This window comes from Cuculus canorus, chromosome 2, assembly GCF_017976375.1.
Source record: "Cuculus canorus isolate bCucCan1 chromosome 2, bCucCan1.pri, whole genome shotgun sequence".
Taxonomy (NCBI): domain Eukaryota; kingdom Metazoa; phylum Chordata; class Aves; order Cuculiformes; family Cuculidae; genus Cuculus; species Cuculus canorus.
Window position 1 is genome coordinate 53,032,743 of NC_071402.1, and position 18,637 is coordinate 53,051,379.

Here is an 18,637-nt window from a genome sequence, read left to right on the forward strand (position 1 = left end):
AGCAGACCACATCAACTCCTGCGACTCAGTGAGCGCCCATTAGAAACGTCCAGCTTCTTCAAGACATGGGAGAATCACTTAGTGACCCTAAGGCTGTTTTCCTCTGATAGAGTATCAGGGACAATGTCAGCATACAGCAAATACTACTCCAAATGCCAACAGCTGTCCCTGGACAGGCAAAGCACCATTAGGCGGTCATCCCATCTCCAAAAGGAAATACATCTCTTAAATAAGCCTCCTGCCAACATCTCTAGGCACCCAGATGAAACTGGCATTGGGGATACAGATGGTGATGCTTCTGCTTTATGATTTTGGAGGAGAATGAATGAGCAGGTTGGGCTACCTACTTAACTTGGTTTGGGCTTGTAACATCTTACTGCATGAAAGACTTTCTGGGTCAGGATAAATACAGCAGGCAGGCAATAACACTGTGGGGCCTCAAGAGAAAGCTTTTACCTGGCATTTCCTTAAGATCCTTTCACTGAAAAGACACCACATTATATGAACCACTCAGCTTTGAAGTTACCTCTGCTACGTTTTCCCCTGCAGATATCTCTCATACAATATGAAAAACTCCAGTGTCACAAACGCAAAGTACTGGACATAACAGAGACTGAAAGATGCAGCAGAAGGGAGTGAAGGTGTTCAGCATTAAATATGGAATAAGGGCTTCTGAAACAAATGACACCAAGGGGTTAATGGATTAACCAAACCTGCCTCAGAAGCATCTCAGTCTATGAGTACGTGTAATTTTGGCTGTCAATTCATCAACTGGATGAACACATAATTGATAAGCTGTAGGTTGCACTCTATTTGAGGGCAATAAGCTCCTTTAAATGATATTAATATTTAACATATATAAAAGCATTTGCCATTTGAAAAATTCTAGAGTTACTACAGAGTAACTAATGTATTCTACAATGATTACTGACTCCCAGACTAGGGAATGCAATTCTGGAAGGACAGACATCCCAAATCTTGTCCAAATCAAGATCTACTGACAGAGTTATTAGTCTAGATCAAAATAAGGTTTCTAAGTTTTCGATCCTTCTAGATTACACTGCTTTGTAGCCTTTAGTGAGTAGAAGCATGACACACAGACGGAGCTGGAACATAGGCACTGACACTATGGGATGACATTTCTGACTCACATCCACTGATTGTCATATCCCTACCCTGGGCCACCATCTACACCAAAAGATGCAGTTAAGCAGGTCGGACAGAAGGAATGGAAATATTAAATATTTGATTGCCGTGTGTTGTCTCCTCCTCTCCCCTTTCTTTTAAGGAATTAATATCGGGGAATTTATGGACCTCCATAATTCATTAGATCTTTCAGTATACTTATACTTTACCTTTAGCCTCCTACATGGTTTCCTGAGATGTCTCCTGAGACAGTCCCTCGGTTTCCCTGCCCTACTAACTCCCTTTGTATATACTTTTTCTCCCCAGGAGAAAAAACACAGTGAAAGTCACATTATTTCTCTTGGCTAGATGCAGCATCCTTTTGCTGTATCTGTACTTTATGCCATGGAAAGTGGACTCCCTTGGGGATCTACCACGTATTCCCACAGGCCAGCGTACCAGAGAGGTACCTGCAGTTGCATCCTCAATACACACAGCATGCTGACAGTACCACCTAGGAAGGATGCAAAGTCTGGATCATCTATTTAAGGTATCTAAATGCGTATGTCACTCCAGTTGCACTTTTCCCCTGAAATATCTTTGCCTTCTAAACCACTTCCTGAAATATTTGTGCCTCCTAACTAACTTCTGTGCCAGTGCACTCAGTGGTCTGCTCATCATCACAGCTTTGTCACTTGAGGATTCCTTCTTTTAGGAGCTCTGTTCCCATCAATATTACATTCTGCCTAGGAAGCCTAAATATCTTAGGAGATAAGATATCACTTTAGACAAAGTGATTATTTTATGACAATCAACACAACTTCAAAATATTTCAGCAGTGTAAGAAAAAAATGCACGCAAAATCTATATTAGACATTATTCAAAAGCTATTCAGAACTTGCAGAGCAGAGAAATCTGACAAGCAATAAAACATGATGGCTTCTATATGCTAGCATTTTGACACTTCAACTCCAACAGAATCCAAGTTTAGCAAAAAAGTGATACTTCCTAAAAGAAAGCACTATTCACAGCATTTATTTGCATATGGGAAGTCAAACATAACAAATCTCCCCTTCTGCTATATTCTCATAAAGCTTAGACAGCTAGACAAGATTTCCATAGAAATCCTATTTGGTAAAATTTCCTTGATTGTATTCCAAAAAGTGACTCACATTTTCAAACCAAGTGGCAAAAGCTGAAACGACTTTGACTGTTTCCATGAAAGCCAGTATTAGTCACTCTTCCAGTTTAATGGTTAACACACTATTCTTGACAGACAAAAGTGGACCACAGGTCAAGAAATAACAATTTAATAGTCACAAAGTATGTGGCCAGATAGCCCTTGCTAGTTGGAAGGAAAAAGACAGGACTCAGCCAGGGAAACTAAAAGATACTCAACAGCATTACTGTTAAGTTACTGTAAGAGAAATAAAATCACAGCTTCTGGGTTAGCATGGAAAAATTTGGCCCAAACCGTAAAGTTGCTATTAAATAAAGGTTACAAAGTTCTTCCTCACCTGCCACTTCCCAAAGCACTTAGAATAAGAGCGGCTGGAGTATGCAAGGCCTGAGTACAATCTGATTGTACATCAGGATTTGACTCCCAGTGAGACACTGCTTTCCTCTGCCCCCTTTCCTTCTTTGTCTTTCTGCAGGTTCCCCTTTCAAGCCTGCAGACTACTCATCTCTATCTTCATATTATTCTGTGCTTCCCAGGTGGCTTTTCTTCTCTGTGGTTGCCTGAAGAAGTGCTGGATTGCCAAGCCCTCCAACTCACACCCTTCCCCTTCTGACCACTGCTTGTGGCCTCCTGACCTAAAGGGGGCTCAGGACAGGCTGATTCACTGTCCAATCATCACCTTGGTGACACGGCTGGAAAGGCTGAATGGAGAAATGGGCTCCCTCTGAGACGCTGAATTTGTTCATGCCCACTGTAAGATGCTGAATTAGCTCATGCTCTGCTTCTCCATGGCCTTCTGGAGTTGAAGGCAAGGCATCCTCTTAGCATGGGTGCACCCGGAGGCTCAGACGAGTTCCTAAGCGACAGTGGAGCAGAGACTATCCCTCTCAAAAGCACCCTCCTATGAAGTTCCAGCAGGGGGGACAAGTTTCCTTACAGAAAACCATCAGTCAGGAATGTTCAGACACACTTATGATTCACAGACATTGTGAAGAAGCACATAAAACTCACCACTCTCACTGCTGTTTGCTCCTGACATTTCCCGTCTCCCCTGGGTGTCTCTCATGCCCCCACTAATATCACAATGGTCAGAATTACTTTTTGGACAATGACTCAACCTCGGTCTTAACTCAGCAGAGTACCAAGGAGAAAAGAAGCCCTAGGGAATTAAACCCATCTTTGTTTATGGGCTTTGCTGCCCGTAATTCATTTTCTGCATTCTGTTGTGGCATGTGCTGACATAAAATTAATCCAAATTCTCTGGCTGTTCCAGGGACTGCTCACAATCCCTCACTCAGCTCAAATCTGTGCAATGTCTTCAAGCTCCACAGAAAACAACAGCTCTGTGCTTGACATTGGCAAAATATCAGGCCATTCATAATTTTGCTTAAATTAGGAATCTGATTTCAAATGTTTTCCTCCAGGCAGAATCAAAGAAGAAGACAAAATGTAATTTACCTCTACTTCACATGCATATTCTGATCCATCCAGGAGCGTCACTTTGCACTGCATATTTTTCGGTTTCTTAACGATCTTTAGAGGAGACTTGGAAAGTTTGCTAGATGATGATTTTTGAGAGAGCTTGTCGTCCTCTAGCTGCTGATATTCCAGTTGTTTTGCACTTGCAGCAGCCAATTCCTGTTCTTTTTCTGTGGCCTGTAAAGAGAAAGAAAAACACATTTTGAAGTGAGATAAAACAATCATGCAATGCAATACACTATCACCTGCACCCAAATCATTTAACTGTGCATAGTGTGGGGCTAGGATGAGAAAGCCACTGATGCAGAACAGTCTTCTTTATCTACTGAAAAGATTTCCCATATTTCGCCCAGCCCTCCCTTCTCACTCCAAAATGTACAGAGTACCCATGAAGGGGGAAGGTCCATGAAAATACTTTTGGCTTCTACTTTCTCCATAGGTACAAACTTGATACAAACTTGGACTTCTTGCATCCATGTTTTGGGTCTGCTGGGAATGCTAAATCAGTGGTAAATGTGGTGAACAGATATTCCTATAGTTTCTTGATATTACTTTTAAGTCCTGCACGTATTAAATCATATGATGCTTCCACGGTGCCATACAGAATAGGAAAATACCATCACGTTTGCACTAATTTCACTGGCAGTGAGTAAACAGTCCCGTGAATTAGGGGACAGACCCAACCACAACATTGTGAACTTGCAGGGGGATGCTGATGTACCCAGGAGAGCAAAAGGCTCCCCAAGCACCCAAGCAAAGGCTTAAACAAACAGGACAGAAGTGAGAGGCCAATGACTTTTATGTGCAGTGGGCTGGCTAATGGATGATAATTACAGGATGAGAGGCTGAATTTTGCCCTCTACAGATGCCTGATAAGTCCCTCAAGCTGGTGAGAAGTAGGTGCTGTTTGAAAGACAAATATACTACAGGGCAAAGGGGAGAGAAGAAACAACCATGGTTACTTTTGCTTGGGTTTATCTGAGGGTCACACCATTTGAAGAGTTCCTGCGATGCACCAAAGCTCACGGTCCTCTCCACAGCACTACATGAAAGCCAGAACAGCTCTCTAGAATTTCACCTTTCCTAGCAACAGCACTATGCTGCAACCACTATCTTTCTCATCAGTTATGCCCCTGATAGTGTCCAAACAAAACCTCAACGGGAGTGCAGTAATACTAAAGCTTAAATGGAATTAAAAAAAAAAAAAAAAAAAGTGAAAACAGAATCTTTCTGTTATCTCACTATAAGGGGAAAAAAAACCCCAAACCAACTGTTTTGCCTCTGAATTATTTCAGTGTAATAAGCAACAAGCAACACTGGAAATATATTGTAAATTAATCCTCCAAATCTGTTTCCATTCATTGTACAAACCTTCAGGAGAATGGAGCAAATCCATCCAAAAGCTTTAATCTGCTTTGAGACCAGAACAACCTTACATCATATAACCAGCAACAGCAATATACCACTAAATCACAGGGAACTCTGCCCAAGGGATTTCATACAAACAAGCCATAATTTCGTCCTCTGCCTGGGTGAATGGGAGAAAGAAAAATTCGGAATTGCCTCTGCTATCAACAGTTCCAGCTCCAGCCCTAGCAATCTGCAAAGAGGTGAGGCAAGACCCGTGCTCCTCCTTTCCCTGCAAGAGAGGACATAGCAAAGGTCTTTTGGGCTTCCCTGGGTGGAGACACTAGAAGAAAGTAGGACTAGAAAGAGAAAAAAACAGCACAAAACCTGTTTTAAAATCCGCCTCATCTCCTAAGCTAAGGATTCTTCCCCAGGAGCAGCCCAGTGCCAGACGGCCCCTAGCTCCAGCACTGAAGGACTTTCTCCTTCCAGCACTTGGACACCAGCTCTGTGTCTAGACATCAAGGTCCTCCCATACCTTGAAGGCTGGCAGGAGATAAAGACACAGTGTATGTCAGCAGATTAGCTTTTTGCTGAGCATTCATTGCTCACAGTGGCTGTGACAAAGGGAAGAGTGCCCCTAGGCTCAGAGCACAGCTTGAGACCAGCTACCTCTCTACCACAATCAAGGCCAGCTGGCAAGTGGTCCATCCTACTGCACTGAGAGGAAAACAAGACTGAAGATGTCTTCCGCTAGGGCCTGTGTGAAGAGCTGTGATGCTGCTGATGGGCAGAGGAGGTCCTTGATGATGTCCAAAAGTTTTGTTAAAGAAATCTGTGAGGGAAAGTACATGTGGGTACAAAAGATATTCCAGAACTGGAAAAAATATACTGTCATACCTGGCAGCTCATTCAGTTTCTTACATGCATCTTAACACCCCACTCCAAAAAAAAAAAAAAAAAAATTAAAAAAAAAATCAAACAACAAAACCCCAGATGCATGGAATTAATCCCTTTCAAGAAAATGGGAAAGCTGCTTGTAAGAAAACTCATAGCAATGAGGGCACCCACCAGCTATTTAAATTTTAGAACCATGTTCAGTCTCCAAACAATTTCTGTGAATCCTAATGGATTGGTGATTATTCTCGTTCTTGAAGACACTCAGTATCTCAAGACTACAGCACATATTTGTTTACAGATAGTATTGATAGATATTGAGGTTATTTTGTTTGTTAAGTTTCCCCTCAACATTAAGATCAGGGGAATGTGTCTAGGTTAAAATCATATACAGGATTTTCTCTCATTTGTCTGGAGAACAAAACATGCCAAGAGCTATTAGAGAAGATCCGCCAAACTATGCTGACATGTTCAGGCACTGAGGTACTTTCAGACTGTATTAAGCCTCTTCTTCCTAAAGAGACACGACATCCTGGTATCTCAGAAGAAAAGAAGTGGCCAGTGAAAAACCCATGCACTCGGTGAATTATTGTGAACTCTGCAAGCATTTTCTTCTAAATTCTTCCCCAAGATGCCTCCGTGCTGTATTTCTGAAGTATTTTCTGTGTCACAGACTCAATTCTAGTGCAACACAAGTCACTTCAGTCTTTGTGGTTTTTGAACATAAGCTGCCTTACCGTACCTTACTTATGACATGGTATGTTCAACCCCTTCTGAAGCTGAATCCTCTCTTGAAGCAAACCTTTGAAGTCACAGGATTCAGCAGCAATGACGTTTGATGCTTCACAGCTTCTCATCGAGGTATGAAGTGATATTACCAAGCTTGCACAAAGCATGAATCCTATCTACTTATGATATAGTTGCTCAGAAATGTCAGTGTCCAAGCCATGCAATGCCTTCATTCTCATTTTCAATGAGACAGGAAGGCAGGAAGACAGTAAGACTGCATTATTATGCCTGACAGAAGTGACTCATTGCTGTAGTAACCATCTGAACGTGAAGAAGCCTTTTTGTCTTCATTAAAACATTTATTTTTAAGTACAGACAACGATGACAAAAAGTCATGATCATGGACGGGTAACTTAAATCTTTCTTCCCAAGGTTCTCTCATATGAGTGACAGCAAAAACCATCAACTTCCTCACTGTGATTACAGACAGCAAGAGAGGAATGATACCTACTACCCCTACATCTTGGGGCTTTTTTAATGACACCACTGCCAACAGCTCTGTCTCTCAGGGCTGCATTTAAGTGGTTCTTTCTAGTGATACAGACACTTAAGCCACTACAAAATATACTGGGCAGATCACAGCAGCTGGATGTGGCAGCCAGCTTACAACAGGTACTTTAAGATTCAAACCGGGAATCACAACGGGAAGGTCTCACATACCCTTTCACTAACCCAGTTCTTCAATCAAGGCTTCTGCAGACACTTGCCCACAAATGATCTTTGGGAAAGGAAGGGACTATGCAGTACGTGATCACACTGCTCTCCACACTCACACCTCCATAAACACAGACAGACTGGTTTGCTGCCTAAATGCGAGGGGTTTTGTTGTAATGGCTATTTTGAGGGTTTGTTTTGGTTTCTTTAAGATGAAAAGAAACTCAGAGAGGAAAGATTACTGAAGATACTTGGAAGAATAAAATTAACAATGCTTATGTCTAGGTCTGATGAAATTATATTTTCAATTAATGACCGGTTCCTGTAGCACCTTCTCTATTGGAGAAGCAGCCCTAACTCTTCTCCCCAAAATAAATACATGCAATTTCTGATCTATTTCAGAGACCAAAATTGTCCTAACACATAAGCAGTGAATGCTGGAGCAGGAGCACAGAGGTCTTTGGTGGGCATGCAGTGACACTGATCAGATTTTAACAATGGAAAAAATGGTTAACAATCAAAAACATACGCAGTTATTCCAATGGTTGATCTTGCAATAGTAATAAACATCAGAAATCCTGCCCTGCCACGTCTACCTATTGAGATATTTGAAGTCAGATGGAAGATATCTCTTTTAGTTTGGTCCTAGAAACACTTGTCCCAAGCATTTTGACAATGCGCACATAAACCAGGAAGATACAAAACCACTTTATTTGTATCTGAACTTGCTTATGCCCCCATTTTTTTCCTGTCCAACAGCAAGTTTGTGCTGTAGCTCCATGGACAAAAGTTTACAATCTAAGACCACAGCCAGTCCCTAACAACTTCTATGGGAGCACTCATGCTGATTTTAAGTAACACTTTATACTTGCTTGCTTCACCAGCACTGTCTCCCATCTAGGTAAAATAATAGGATGTCACTCCAAACAATCTGTTATTTTTAAATGGTGGAGGACTTAGACCGACTTACTCCACTCTTTAAAGGTGAATGCGGTCAGATGGGGGTCATAACCTTATGGAGCTAACGGATGCGATTTGCTGGTATCTCATTAATTGTGTGTCATTTACCCACGAAGAACAATCAATGTCTGTTAATCCTATTGACTGGAAATTATTAACAGGAAAAAGAAAGCAGCTACCACAAATTTAATAAGTGAAACCATGAACCAAATGGAAAAGAATGTGATAGCTCTTCTGAAACCTATTACATGAGAAGTTAAAGTAATTATAATGCAGTCATTTCAGAACTATGAGAAGCTTAAGGGACCACAGATTGTTCATGGCTCACACATCAGACAAGCAACCATGAAATCAGTTTTCAGTAGGTGTCAAAGAAGAACAAACTCTAAAAACATTTTTAGATTCTTCAAAATTGGCACTATTTGCTCTCTAATGCAAATGCAAGGTCCAAGATGTTTCCTGATTAGTTAATAAGATTGCCCTTATATTTAGGCACTGGAGGCAGAAAGACTTGACATAAATTTCAGATATTCTGTCGTGAGAAATATTATTTTTCAAATGCAGAAGACCAACCAGTCAAGATCTACAGCATCACACCAAACAGCATTCCACATGTATCTGAATATATATTTCTGCTTCTAACACACAAGGCTCATTACTTCCCAGGAGCAATAAGTGGGCACATGAATGCATGGACTCCCTCACCTGATCCTTTTTCACTGGGGTGCTGTGGGCTGCCACAGCCGAGAACTGCTCAAGAGCGTTTTGATGTTCTTCAGTCAGCTGCTGCTGCTGGTCCTGTGGCTGGGTCTCTGCCACCCCTTGCTGCGCAGGGCTCTCCTGCTGATCCTGCTCTTTATCCTTGGACTCGGAGTCCGATCCCGATTCTGTAGTCATGGTTGGTTATTCTGTAAAACAAGGCGAGCAGACCTTCTGAGTACAATCATGTAGCCATGAATTTTCAAACTAGGCTTACAAAATGGAGAAAAAACAGATGCAAAGGTTTAGTCTTAATATGCCCAGTCTTTAAAACTAAAGTGGCTATTACGGGCCCAGTGTGGATCCTTAGGAAAGCTTTCCCGGAGCAAAAGACCAGGTCTAAATGCATCTGTGCTGTGAGGAAGAGCCTGTTGCCATAAAAACTTATTCTACTTCATAATACACGGACATTTCCTCTACATCGGACATTTTAAGGCTCAGCTTGACAGGGTGCCTGGCCACCTCACTTAGACTATATGTCACCAAAAAAGATTGGATCAGATGATCCTTGAGGTCTGTTCCAACCTGGCATTTTACGATTCTATTATTATAGGACTTATGTTCAGTTACCTACAGTTCTACACAGTTTGTAACTTATAAAAGGAGAGTAACACATTGAGAAAAGCTCATGCGATTGAGAGCCCTAAATCCAACCCGCTTCACTGCAGTTTTAGTTTCCTAACCACATGGACACTTTTCAAAACATTACACATTTTGCTCTCTACACTGAAGTCAACAGGGCTTGAAAACCTCAGTAACTCTCCTTCGGAAATGGACTCAACTACTTTTGATGCTTCCAGGCAACACAAACACTAGAAACATTTGAAGTGGGTACATCAACATCAGTTGCAAATGTACAACTGTCCTTAAATTCATATCTGTCCTTCCCACTTGAATTCACCCTCACTTCTATAATTTCTTTCTAAGCGCTAGAACACCCTGAAGAAAAGACAAATACTTCCACTGAGTCATACTAAGACCTGGATTTAAAATAAAACACGTTTGACTTTCCTTGAATCTGAAATGTCTGTTTGAACACACTTTGTCTACTACTAAATCAAAATTTAAATATTAGCAATATTCATTCAGAATATTGAATATTTGAATAGTTTCATTACAAATATGTAGTTGGCACCCAATGTTAAACTCTGTAGAAGAAAAGCCAACTTTAAAAAATACTGTGATTTTGTCTCAAAACAAAGATTTGAAAAAGCAGACTCTGCCAGTTCAGCAAATAGTGTTCTTATGTTTTTTACTCATACGCTCTTAGTCATCATGGTCTTATCCTCGAGCATTTTGCTTTTAAGCAACTCAAAACCAAGCCATTCTGCTGCAATCTACTCCTTTTCATCATCAGGCTATGATTTCTTTAACCTGGTAACCATAGCTACTATGTAATTATAAGCAGTTCCACAGAACACACATTTGCTAATGCATCTGCTAGGAAGTCACTATCAACCCTTAACATACACTACAATGTTTACTAGTAGAAACAGGTTTATTAAAGACCACAAAAAAAAGTACAGGCTTTTTATTTTTTCTTTTTTAACTAAAAACATTCAGCAAGCTACACTGCTTGACAGAAAATGCTTTAAATGAGGCCAATTACTATTTTCAAGCTCATTTATGTATTCTGCACTTTCAGGGCTAAGTTCTCCAGTGAATACGTCTCTGCACAGGAAGTGCTCAGCTTTCAGCCTATGCTCAGTTTTCACATAAAGATGGGGAGTGCGTGTTCCTACCTCCTGCGTGCCACAACAGCACAAGAGAGAAGCAAAGCAAGAAAGCATACGTGGCAGATTTATGCTTCAGGCCACATTTTCAAAGTACTAACATGTGACACACTTGTTTAGGAATATACAATCATAAATGTCTACCCTCCAACTGACACAGTTGTAACAAAAATACCTTTTAAAATGTATCGTTTAACAAATTGTGTTTTGCATCTGTAAAAAACAAACAAAAAAAAATTCATGTCTTTTATAATTTGACAGTCAGAAAGGCATTCATCGAATCAAACCGCAAATGTCCACATCTGAGATAGTCACTTTAAACGCAGAGGAGAAAAACAGACATTTCAGAGAACGACTCATCTGACCTATTTTAGATGCCTGCTTTAAGCTGAGATAAATCACATACTAGCATGACTTCATCTGACTTGCTACAAAGGAAGCCTAAACAAGTTCCTCCGATGTAGATCAAACAAACACATCCTCCATGTTCAATTCTGTGAAGCCACTTTTTTTTTGAACGCTTTAAAAATTGAATTGTAGAACAATATTAATCTCTCAGAATCTTGTTTTGCCCATCTGTCAGATCAACATGGAATAAACTATTCTTCATCTGATGCTATTACGATTGCCTTGCTTTAAGGCACTCAGGTCTCCATTAAAATCACGGTTTTTCCCCTACTCTCAAACCATGTTTTGTATAAACGTATGAAGATTTTAAATAGAAATTAATCAAATAATTAATCCAATAATCCCAATCTATGTATTTGATTTTGTTTTCCAGAAGCTATGAGTTAGCAAGTAACAAAACCCTAACTTACAGTTGCAAAATCATTACTAAAACAAGTCCAAACAGCATAGAAGACCAATACAAACTGCAATGCATGGAAGTTGTAGTACAAACTCTTTTGTTCCCTCTTGATAGGAGTCAGAGCAATGTAAATAGAAAGCAACTATCTAACTTGATGTCTTGAAACACAGTCAACCCAAGTATCTTGAGACATTAATTTATATAGGATCAGACTGCCAGTCACATTTGGAATAAAAAGTTTATTTTCTTTCAGCTGCCATCACAGAGTCCCTGGAAGCTCATTTTTGCATCCTATACACTCTCTTTCCTAATGAACCTTCGTATGCTGGCTTTTTGTAAGCATGGAAACACAGCCATTTAAATTAGTCCTATAAAACTCAACTTCTCAGTTCATGAACTGAAAACAAGTTTTACTTTGTTGCCAGTTTTGCATCTCAAGGAACAATAAATGTGTTTCTTAACCTCTTCTGGGAGATTGTTGATGAAGTAGAGCCTTACAATACGGACAGTTGGGACTGGTTTTCTCTCCAGTTACATGAGTCCTCACTATCTCTGAAAGTGCTTTGTTAGAAAACTTCTGCGTTATTAAATCTTTTAACATAAGTGATTCCCTGGATACAATATTCCTGTCATTAGTCAGACAGCAGATGGATTTAATTAACCCAAGGTTACCCATTTCCAAATGTCTTCTCCATTTCCCTACGCACATTAATATGTTTAATAACAAATACTGAGAACAAAATACTATTGATTTCACACTGTTATCTTACAGATGTAAACAGAAGGAAAGGAAAGCAAACACATTTTGAATCCAATTTCTTACAACCTCCTCAGATGATTGCATTGTTAAGATCCATCTCATCCCATCTAAGTACAGCCTGAAAATATCTAAATTACAAAACAGAAAACAACATTCCTCTCTCAGTGCAAACCAATAGGTTGTTTTGGCCTCCTCAGCAAACAGCTGCTTACCAAAATGAATTTTGAAAGCATTTAATTTTTTATAAATGGCACAAAAATCCTCCTAGGGCAAGGTAGTTTCCCTTATTGGAAGAAATAACAGCAATCTTAAGAAATTTAAAAGCATGAATCTTACTCTGTTTTTGTTTGTACACAGGAAACCTCACAGGACAGGTGGTAGCATCCATACATTTGTCAAACACACGTAATTGTTAAGATCTTTTTTTCTTATTTTATTGGTTTATTTACTATACTTGGCTATGTACCAAAATCATCACTTCTAATATGAATTTCAGTACAGAAAGAAAGAAATCACTGAAGTTCCTTCAATGTTTTCTGTTGCCAGTACAACCCCAGTACCAAATTCCTCTTTCTGGCAAACAGAAAACAAACTCACGAAAAGAAGCTGTCCCAGTTTAACCCCACTCCCAGCCTGGTCAGTGGCTAACTGCAGGCAGTTGAGGTCCAAATTTTCCCTCCCACCTCCCTGGGAAGGGGAAATGAGAGAGGGAGACTTGTGGGTTTGAAACTAAAACAGCTTAATGAAACAATAATAATAAAAAGGAAAATAATATTAGTAAGAAAATAGTAGAATAATACAAATATACAAAATTGAAACCCCCACCACTGATGCTGCACAGCAGGCACAGGGAAAGATCCCAGACTGGACTCAGCAGCAGGCAGGAGCCAGATTAAGGAACTGGATTCCAGAACACACAGATCTGGGATTGGCAGGCAGAAGGACAGACCAGATCCTGGATGGTGGCCACTGAAGAAGAGGGCTTGACCCTCGTGATCTCCAAGCTTTGTACCAAGCATGAGGTATATGGGATGGAATACCACGTTGGTTGGTTCGGGGTCACCTGTCCTGTCCACCCCTTCCTGCAAGTGCGGCCCTTTTTTACCATTTTGACTCATGGCATTCCACCAACACGAGGATGGCCTTGGATTGTGCAGGAATAAGTATAAGCAATGGTCCTTCTGCATACCAATGCCCCACTACTTTGGTGATAACTATAAACATCAGGCGTTATCACTTCTAGAGTCAGACACTGTCTGAAAAACATGTTGTTAGCTTTCAGAAAATGAAGTTGCTTAGACAAAACTTAGCTGGAAAGTTAGAAAATTAGCTTTATTTTAGCTCAAACCATAACATACACTAAAAGCATTACCTTATACAAATGAGGTAATACTATGCAAGTCAGATGTGCTCTTGGATAGCTCAGTTCTGGCTCACAACGCAATATTCTGAATTCCAAAAGATTCACTAAGTGCAAACTTAACACAGATGCTGCTAATAGTGGACAGTCTAAGGCTAAAGTCAATTTGCTACAGAATTCCATTAGAATTGAGTCTTTTAATTAAAGGGAGGGGGAAGAAGTCAAGAACTACTTGATTTTAATGTGTTGACTACTTTAAAATCAAGTGAAAAATCTAGGTACTCTCAGCACAGCCAAAGTTCAAAGTAAAAGTGCTTAAGAGTGCTACAGAATAATAATTAAGGCAAGATAAACACTAACACGCTACTAAGATAATAGAAGACAATTTAATAAAAAAGGTGATATATTTTAAAATCATTTTTGCTAGATCAAATCACAGAAAATAAATATTTTCATACTCTTACAGTATACAGAGGAAAGACATTACACATGGACTGCAAAACCTGCAAACCACTTGTGCAAAGCCTACATCCTAAAACCTTTCAGCACATCTAGTCCTTGTTACCCACACCTACCAACATACTGCAGCTTGGGAGATTACTATTTCTATTACAAATTACTTGTTATGGACTTAAAAGCACATAATTTTCTCCATATGGGAGCCAAAATCATATTGTTCTCTATTAATAATTCTCCAAGTAGACAAAGCCTAAGCTATCATGCCTGGTTCCCTCCAGCATGTGACAGTCACAATCTACTGTATATATTCATATGTACCACATGTTACCCAACTCCTTGCCTCCCATTCTCAGAGCGCAGACCTTCTGGGTTGCATCTACTGAGGAACGAAACTCACAGCTAATTGACAGTAGAGTTCACAGTTTAATCAACCCAGCAGTCATTAATAAACCTTTATTTATATATAAATACATGCTAGTGAAAATATTTGCTATATTAAGCAAACGGAAATCACATTACAGAAGAAACTGCAAATTACTTCTGAATAAATTGTGATGTAATGACAAAACAGAATTGCACGAAGTATAATTAAATGAACTATACATAGCCACTAACTATTTCCTGCAATGCACATATTAATGATTTACATCTAAATGCTCCTTTGATCTAATTAATTCCCTTTGTGGAAAGTTCTCCTTTAATTACAATCATTTCTGAAGATTGTTACAAATCACTGCAAAGGTCCAAATTTGGAAGTTACGTAACAAAATAATGATTTCATACTTCAAAAATACTATTCCGCATATTGAGAGGCATATTTATCCAATAACAATGAGATGCTGACAAGAAAAGCATATGGAGAACAATATTGCTACCCTGAGCAGTAACAGAAAAATCAATATATGTTTCTAGAAAAGAATATATGCCAGAACACTGACTCCTAAGCTTGACATATAAACTGTTTTCATCAAACTGCTTGAACTTTCATCTCACTTCATTCCAGTTTGGTTCCTTATTAGGAAAATAACCGTTTTTTTTGTTGATCTTTTTTAATTTAGGTGAGTTTTGCCCTCATGTGCAGGAGGCACCTAAGCCACAAAAGCCTGGCGTAGAGTCCCTACCTCGGACAAGTGAGAGGTAGGACCTCTGTGCTGCACTTTGCCAGCAGTTAACACCAACTCTTTCTTTACATGCTGTCATCTCCATAAGAGACCTTACAGAGGTGTTATGGTTTCCCCAATGGGCATCTTTCACCTGACATGCAGGATGAGCAAGCGCAGGCTAGATGGAGTAAGGGAAGAACAGACCCAACACATGAGTAAGCCAGGTGGTTTCAAGTCAGCAGGAACCACTAGAAATGTCCCTACAGTGCTTGTGGAAACACCTACCAGCAATCATCTCTAAACTATTAACCACCTCCTTGCAGTTTGCCACAGAGGCCAAGCGAGGTCCAAATGAAGCAAAAATACCCAACAAAGCACCCGATATAACAGGGGGAAGTGGGGATGGAAAAGCCAGAAATTACAGGGAATTTTGAATACCAGAGAAGTAACTGAAGCATGCTGCTAAAGGATTTCTAATCCTGCAATAATAATGAGATTAGAAACCCCCCTCCATCAAAACAGTCAACATGAACATAGGAAAATTAGTGTAATGTTTCTCTTGCTCTCTCTGACAGAGAATCCGTACCAGCTGGTAAGAAAGTGATACAGGCAACAGAGCCTATCTTTAGAAACGCTTTTAAACCAGAAATAGTTTAAATGAATAAAAGAAAAAAAAAGAAAAAAACAAAGAAATGTACAAGCAATTAAAAGAACCCAAGGCCTAGCCTACAGTCATCAGTAGCACGATAACAACTTGTGAACTCATAAATTTGAGGAATCGCATCCCTTTGAGCATCAGTGAGGGATGCGAAAGTGCCTGATCCATGCTCAGCATCACAGCAGGGAGACTGAGGCACACTGCTGGCATTCTCACCAGACTTAAAGAAGAGAACAGCAGACTGACAGAAAAGCATATAAACACTGAATCTGACTACATTTCCTTAAAAGTTAACAGCAACAGCAATAGAGACCTACTTAGAAGTGAAAAGCCAGGAGGAAGCTATGGGTTAGGCAGCAGAAATGAAACAGCGTACAGGTGTGAAGCCATGCATTAAGCAAGACAAATTTCAGCCTGAGATAAGATGCTGGAGCTGTTCTGCCTTCTGCAGCACAAGGGAGAAGTATACAGCATACTGTTTTTCATTTTGGACCTTGTATTTTTTGAAAAATACATATTAAAGAGTGTGGAGAAGAGACAGGAAGAACAATTGTATGTTTAGAAAATGTGACTAGTGGGAAAGGTTTAAGGAGTTGAATTCATTTGCCCTGGGAAAGGCAATAGAGAGGTGAGCTGATAAGAGCCTTGCAATATATACAAGCTTCTCGGCAGACAGAAAGTAGTCAAACACTTGCTAAGAGTGGAGCAAAAACTATATTGGTATCGAGTGGGATTTAGAGTAGATGATAAATCAACTATCGTGACAGTCAAGAAGAGGTTACCTATAGCTATGTGAGGTCATCACCGGAGACTTGTACAGATAAAAGAGCAGCAGCAAAATTCTTCGTTCGCAACTTTAAAAGGCACAAGCAACTAAAATTTTGATTATTTTACTACCCACCCTCACCTGGACTGGCAACTCTGAATACACAAAATGCATATTATTTGCTTCTGCTTCAAAGCATCTGGATGCACTGGATAACATTTTTATTTCCTGCTCACTTTTCATTTCTATTACTCAGTGAAATTACTCAGGTCTGTTTTGCTGTCTTGATGGGTGTCTTTCCACAGCAATAAAACGCAGTCACTGCAATTTCTGTTGCTCCTTTGGCATGCAAGCTTTGTCAGTTGACCAGGTTCCCTGAAGACAGCAGGTTCTCAAGATTTCATCACTTAGAGCAGCCCAGGGCTACCCTAATTTCTGAATAGGACAAGAAAAATCAGGCCACCATAACACATTTTGGTTGTTCTTTCCCATGCTGCTGATACAAGCAGTTTTCCCCATGACCGATACAGCTCTACCAGAGGAAGAAGGGAACTACATTATTCCACCAAACTCTCTATAGACGTCTCCAGGCACTGGGTGCAGGGGGCCTGGCTCTGTCTCCCCTTATTCCCTGGTGCTAGGATTCATCCACCAGTTCCAAATGCAGGATCATAGACACTGCTCACCGCTCATGCTGCAGTTCCTGCAAGCAGCTCCTGCTTCTGAGAAACCACACATGCAAGTTGGCAAATGCACACGTGCCTGCGAGTGCTGGGAGTAACTCTTAAGTAAAAAATTACACTAAAAAGCCACCCTCCAAAATGTAAAAGGAGGACTCCTGCTTATTACATACTTCTGCAAGTTGCCCTCTCAACTGCAAAAGTACTGTGGCTACAGGAAGGTAAGGGGGAGCAGAAATAAAACACAAATAATAAATACATGTACTGAAAAACAACACTGAATTACAGGGGGGAAACAGATGTGAGGAAGAGATGGAAAATAAAGGCACCAGTAATGGAGACTACAGCAGCATCCCACAGATGTCAGTCATGAGAGAACTGCATAAAAACACCCCGAACTTCACCCTTTCCTCATTTCAGTCAGAAAAAAAAAAAAAAATTCCAGGCAAGAGAAAACACAGCAACATGGCTTGTAGTGCAGTGACTATGACTGATTGATAAATATTTCAGTCAGCAACTAAAAAGGCCAGGAAGACCTCCTCAATGGCACACCCTGATTTTCTGCAGACAAGCAACATCGATTACCTGGGTTACATTTATATGAGGTTTTGACCTTTCTGAATCGCTCTGGAGCCAAATATTCACATGAGGTCCCCTGTGCCTCATTCACTGTTTAAAAGTTGCATTTAATGCTATAGAGACTGAGTATGCTTCAGGCATCACACTGTTAAGAGTTCATATTCTCCTATATTGAGCAGAAAATAGAATCAAGTCAAAATTTAAAAAAAAAGGGTTGCATGAGTTGCTGACAGATAGCAGGTGTGCTACATTATCACACTACCCTCAGGCCAAAATACTGTAACACCTGTGAACAGTATTTTCTGTTTCATATACTACTTAAACAGATTGTACTTCAGTGCTCCCGAGCTGGTGACCTGCTTAACTTCACAGAAACAAGGGAATCTGACAGGCAAGGTACAGATCAGAGCATCAAGCCTATGTCCTCCAAGGGCTTCCTGCTCCCTTCCACCAGACATTTATCTTTCCAGTTCAGCTGATATAAAAGCCTACAAAGTAAAACAAGAAATGATGAACTATAATTGAAAGTATCAACACAGTT

General features: G+C 40.1%; 1 protein-coding gene across 30 annotated transcripts in view; it reads right to left on the minus strand.

The window, feature by feature from the left end:
• The window catches only part of EPB41L3 (erythrocyte membrane protein band 4.1 like 3), a 140,690-nt gene that overhangs the window by 54,529 nt on the left and 67,524 nt on the right, over positions 1 to 18,637 (minus strand). For 28 of the 30 annotated variants that reach the window (XM_054057934.1, XM_054057946.1, XM_054057926.1 and 25 more), the window contains exons 2-3: positions 9,137 to 9,339; positions 3,764 to 3,961 (exon numbers count right to left, since the gene is read on the minus strand). In XM_054057934.1, the coding sequence (XP_053913909.1) occupies positions 3,764 to 3,961; positions 9,137 to 9,328 (390 nt within the window). In that variant the 5' untranslated portion in view covers positions 9,329 to 9,339. The remainder of the gene's footprint in view (positions 1 to 3,763; positions 3,962 to 9,136; positions 9,340 to 18,637) is intronic. The other 2 variants (XM_054057932.1, XM_054057930.1) reach the window with 1 other exon arrangement.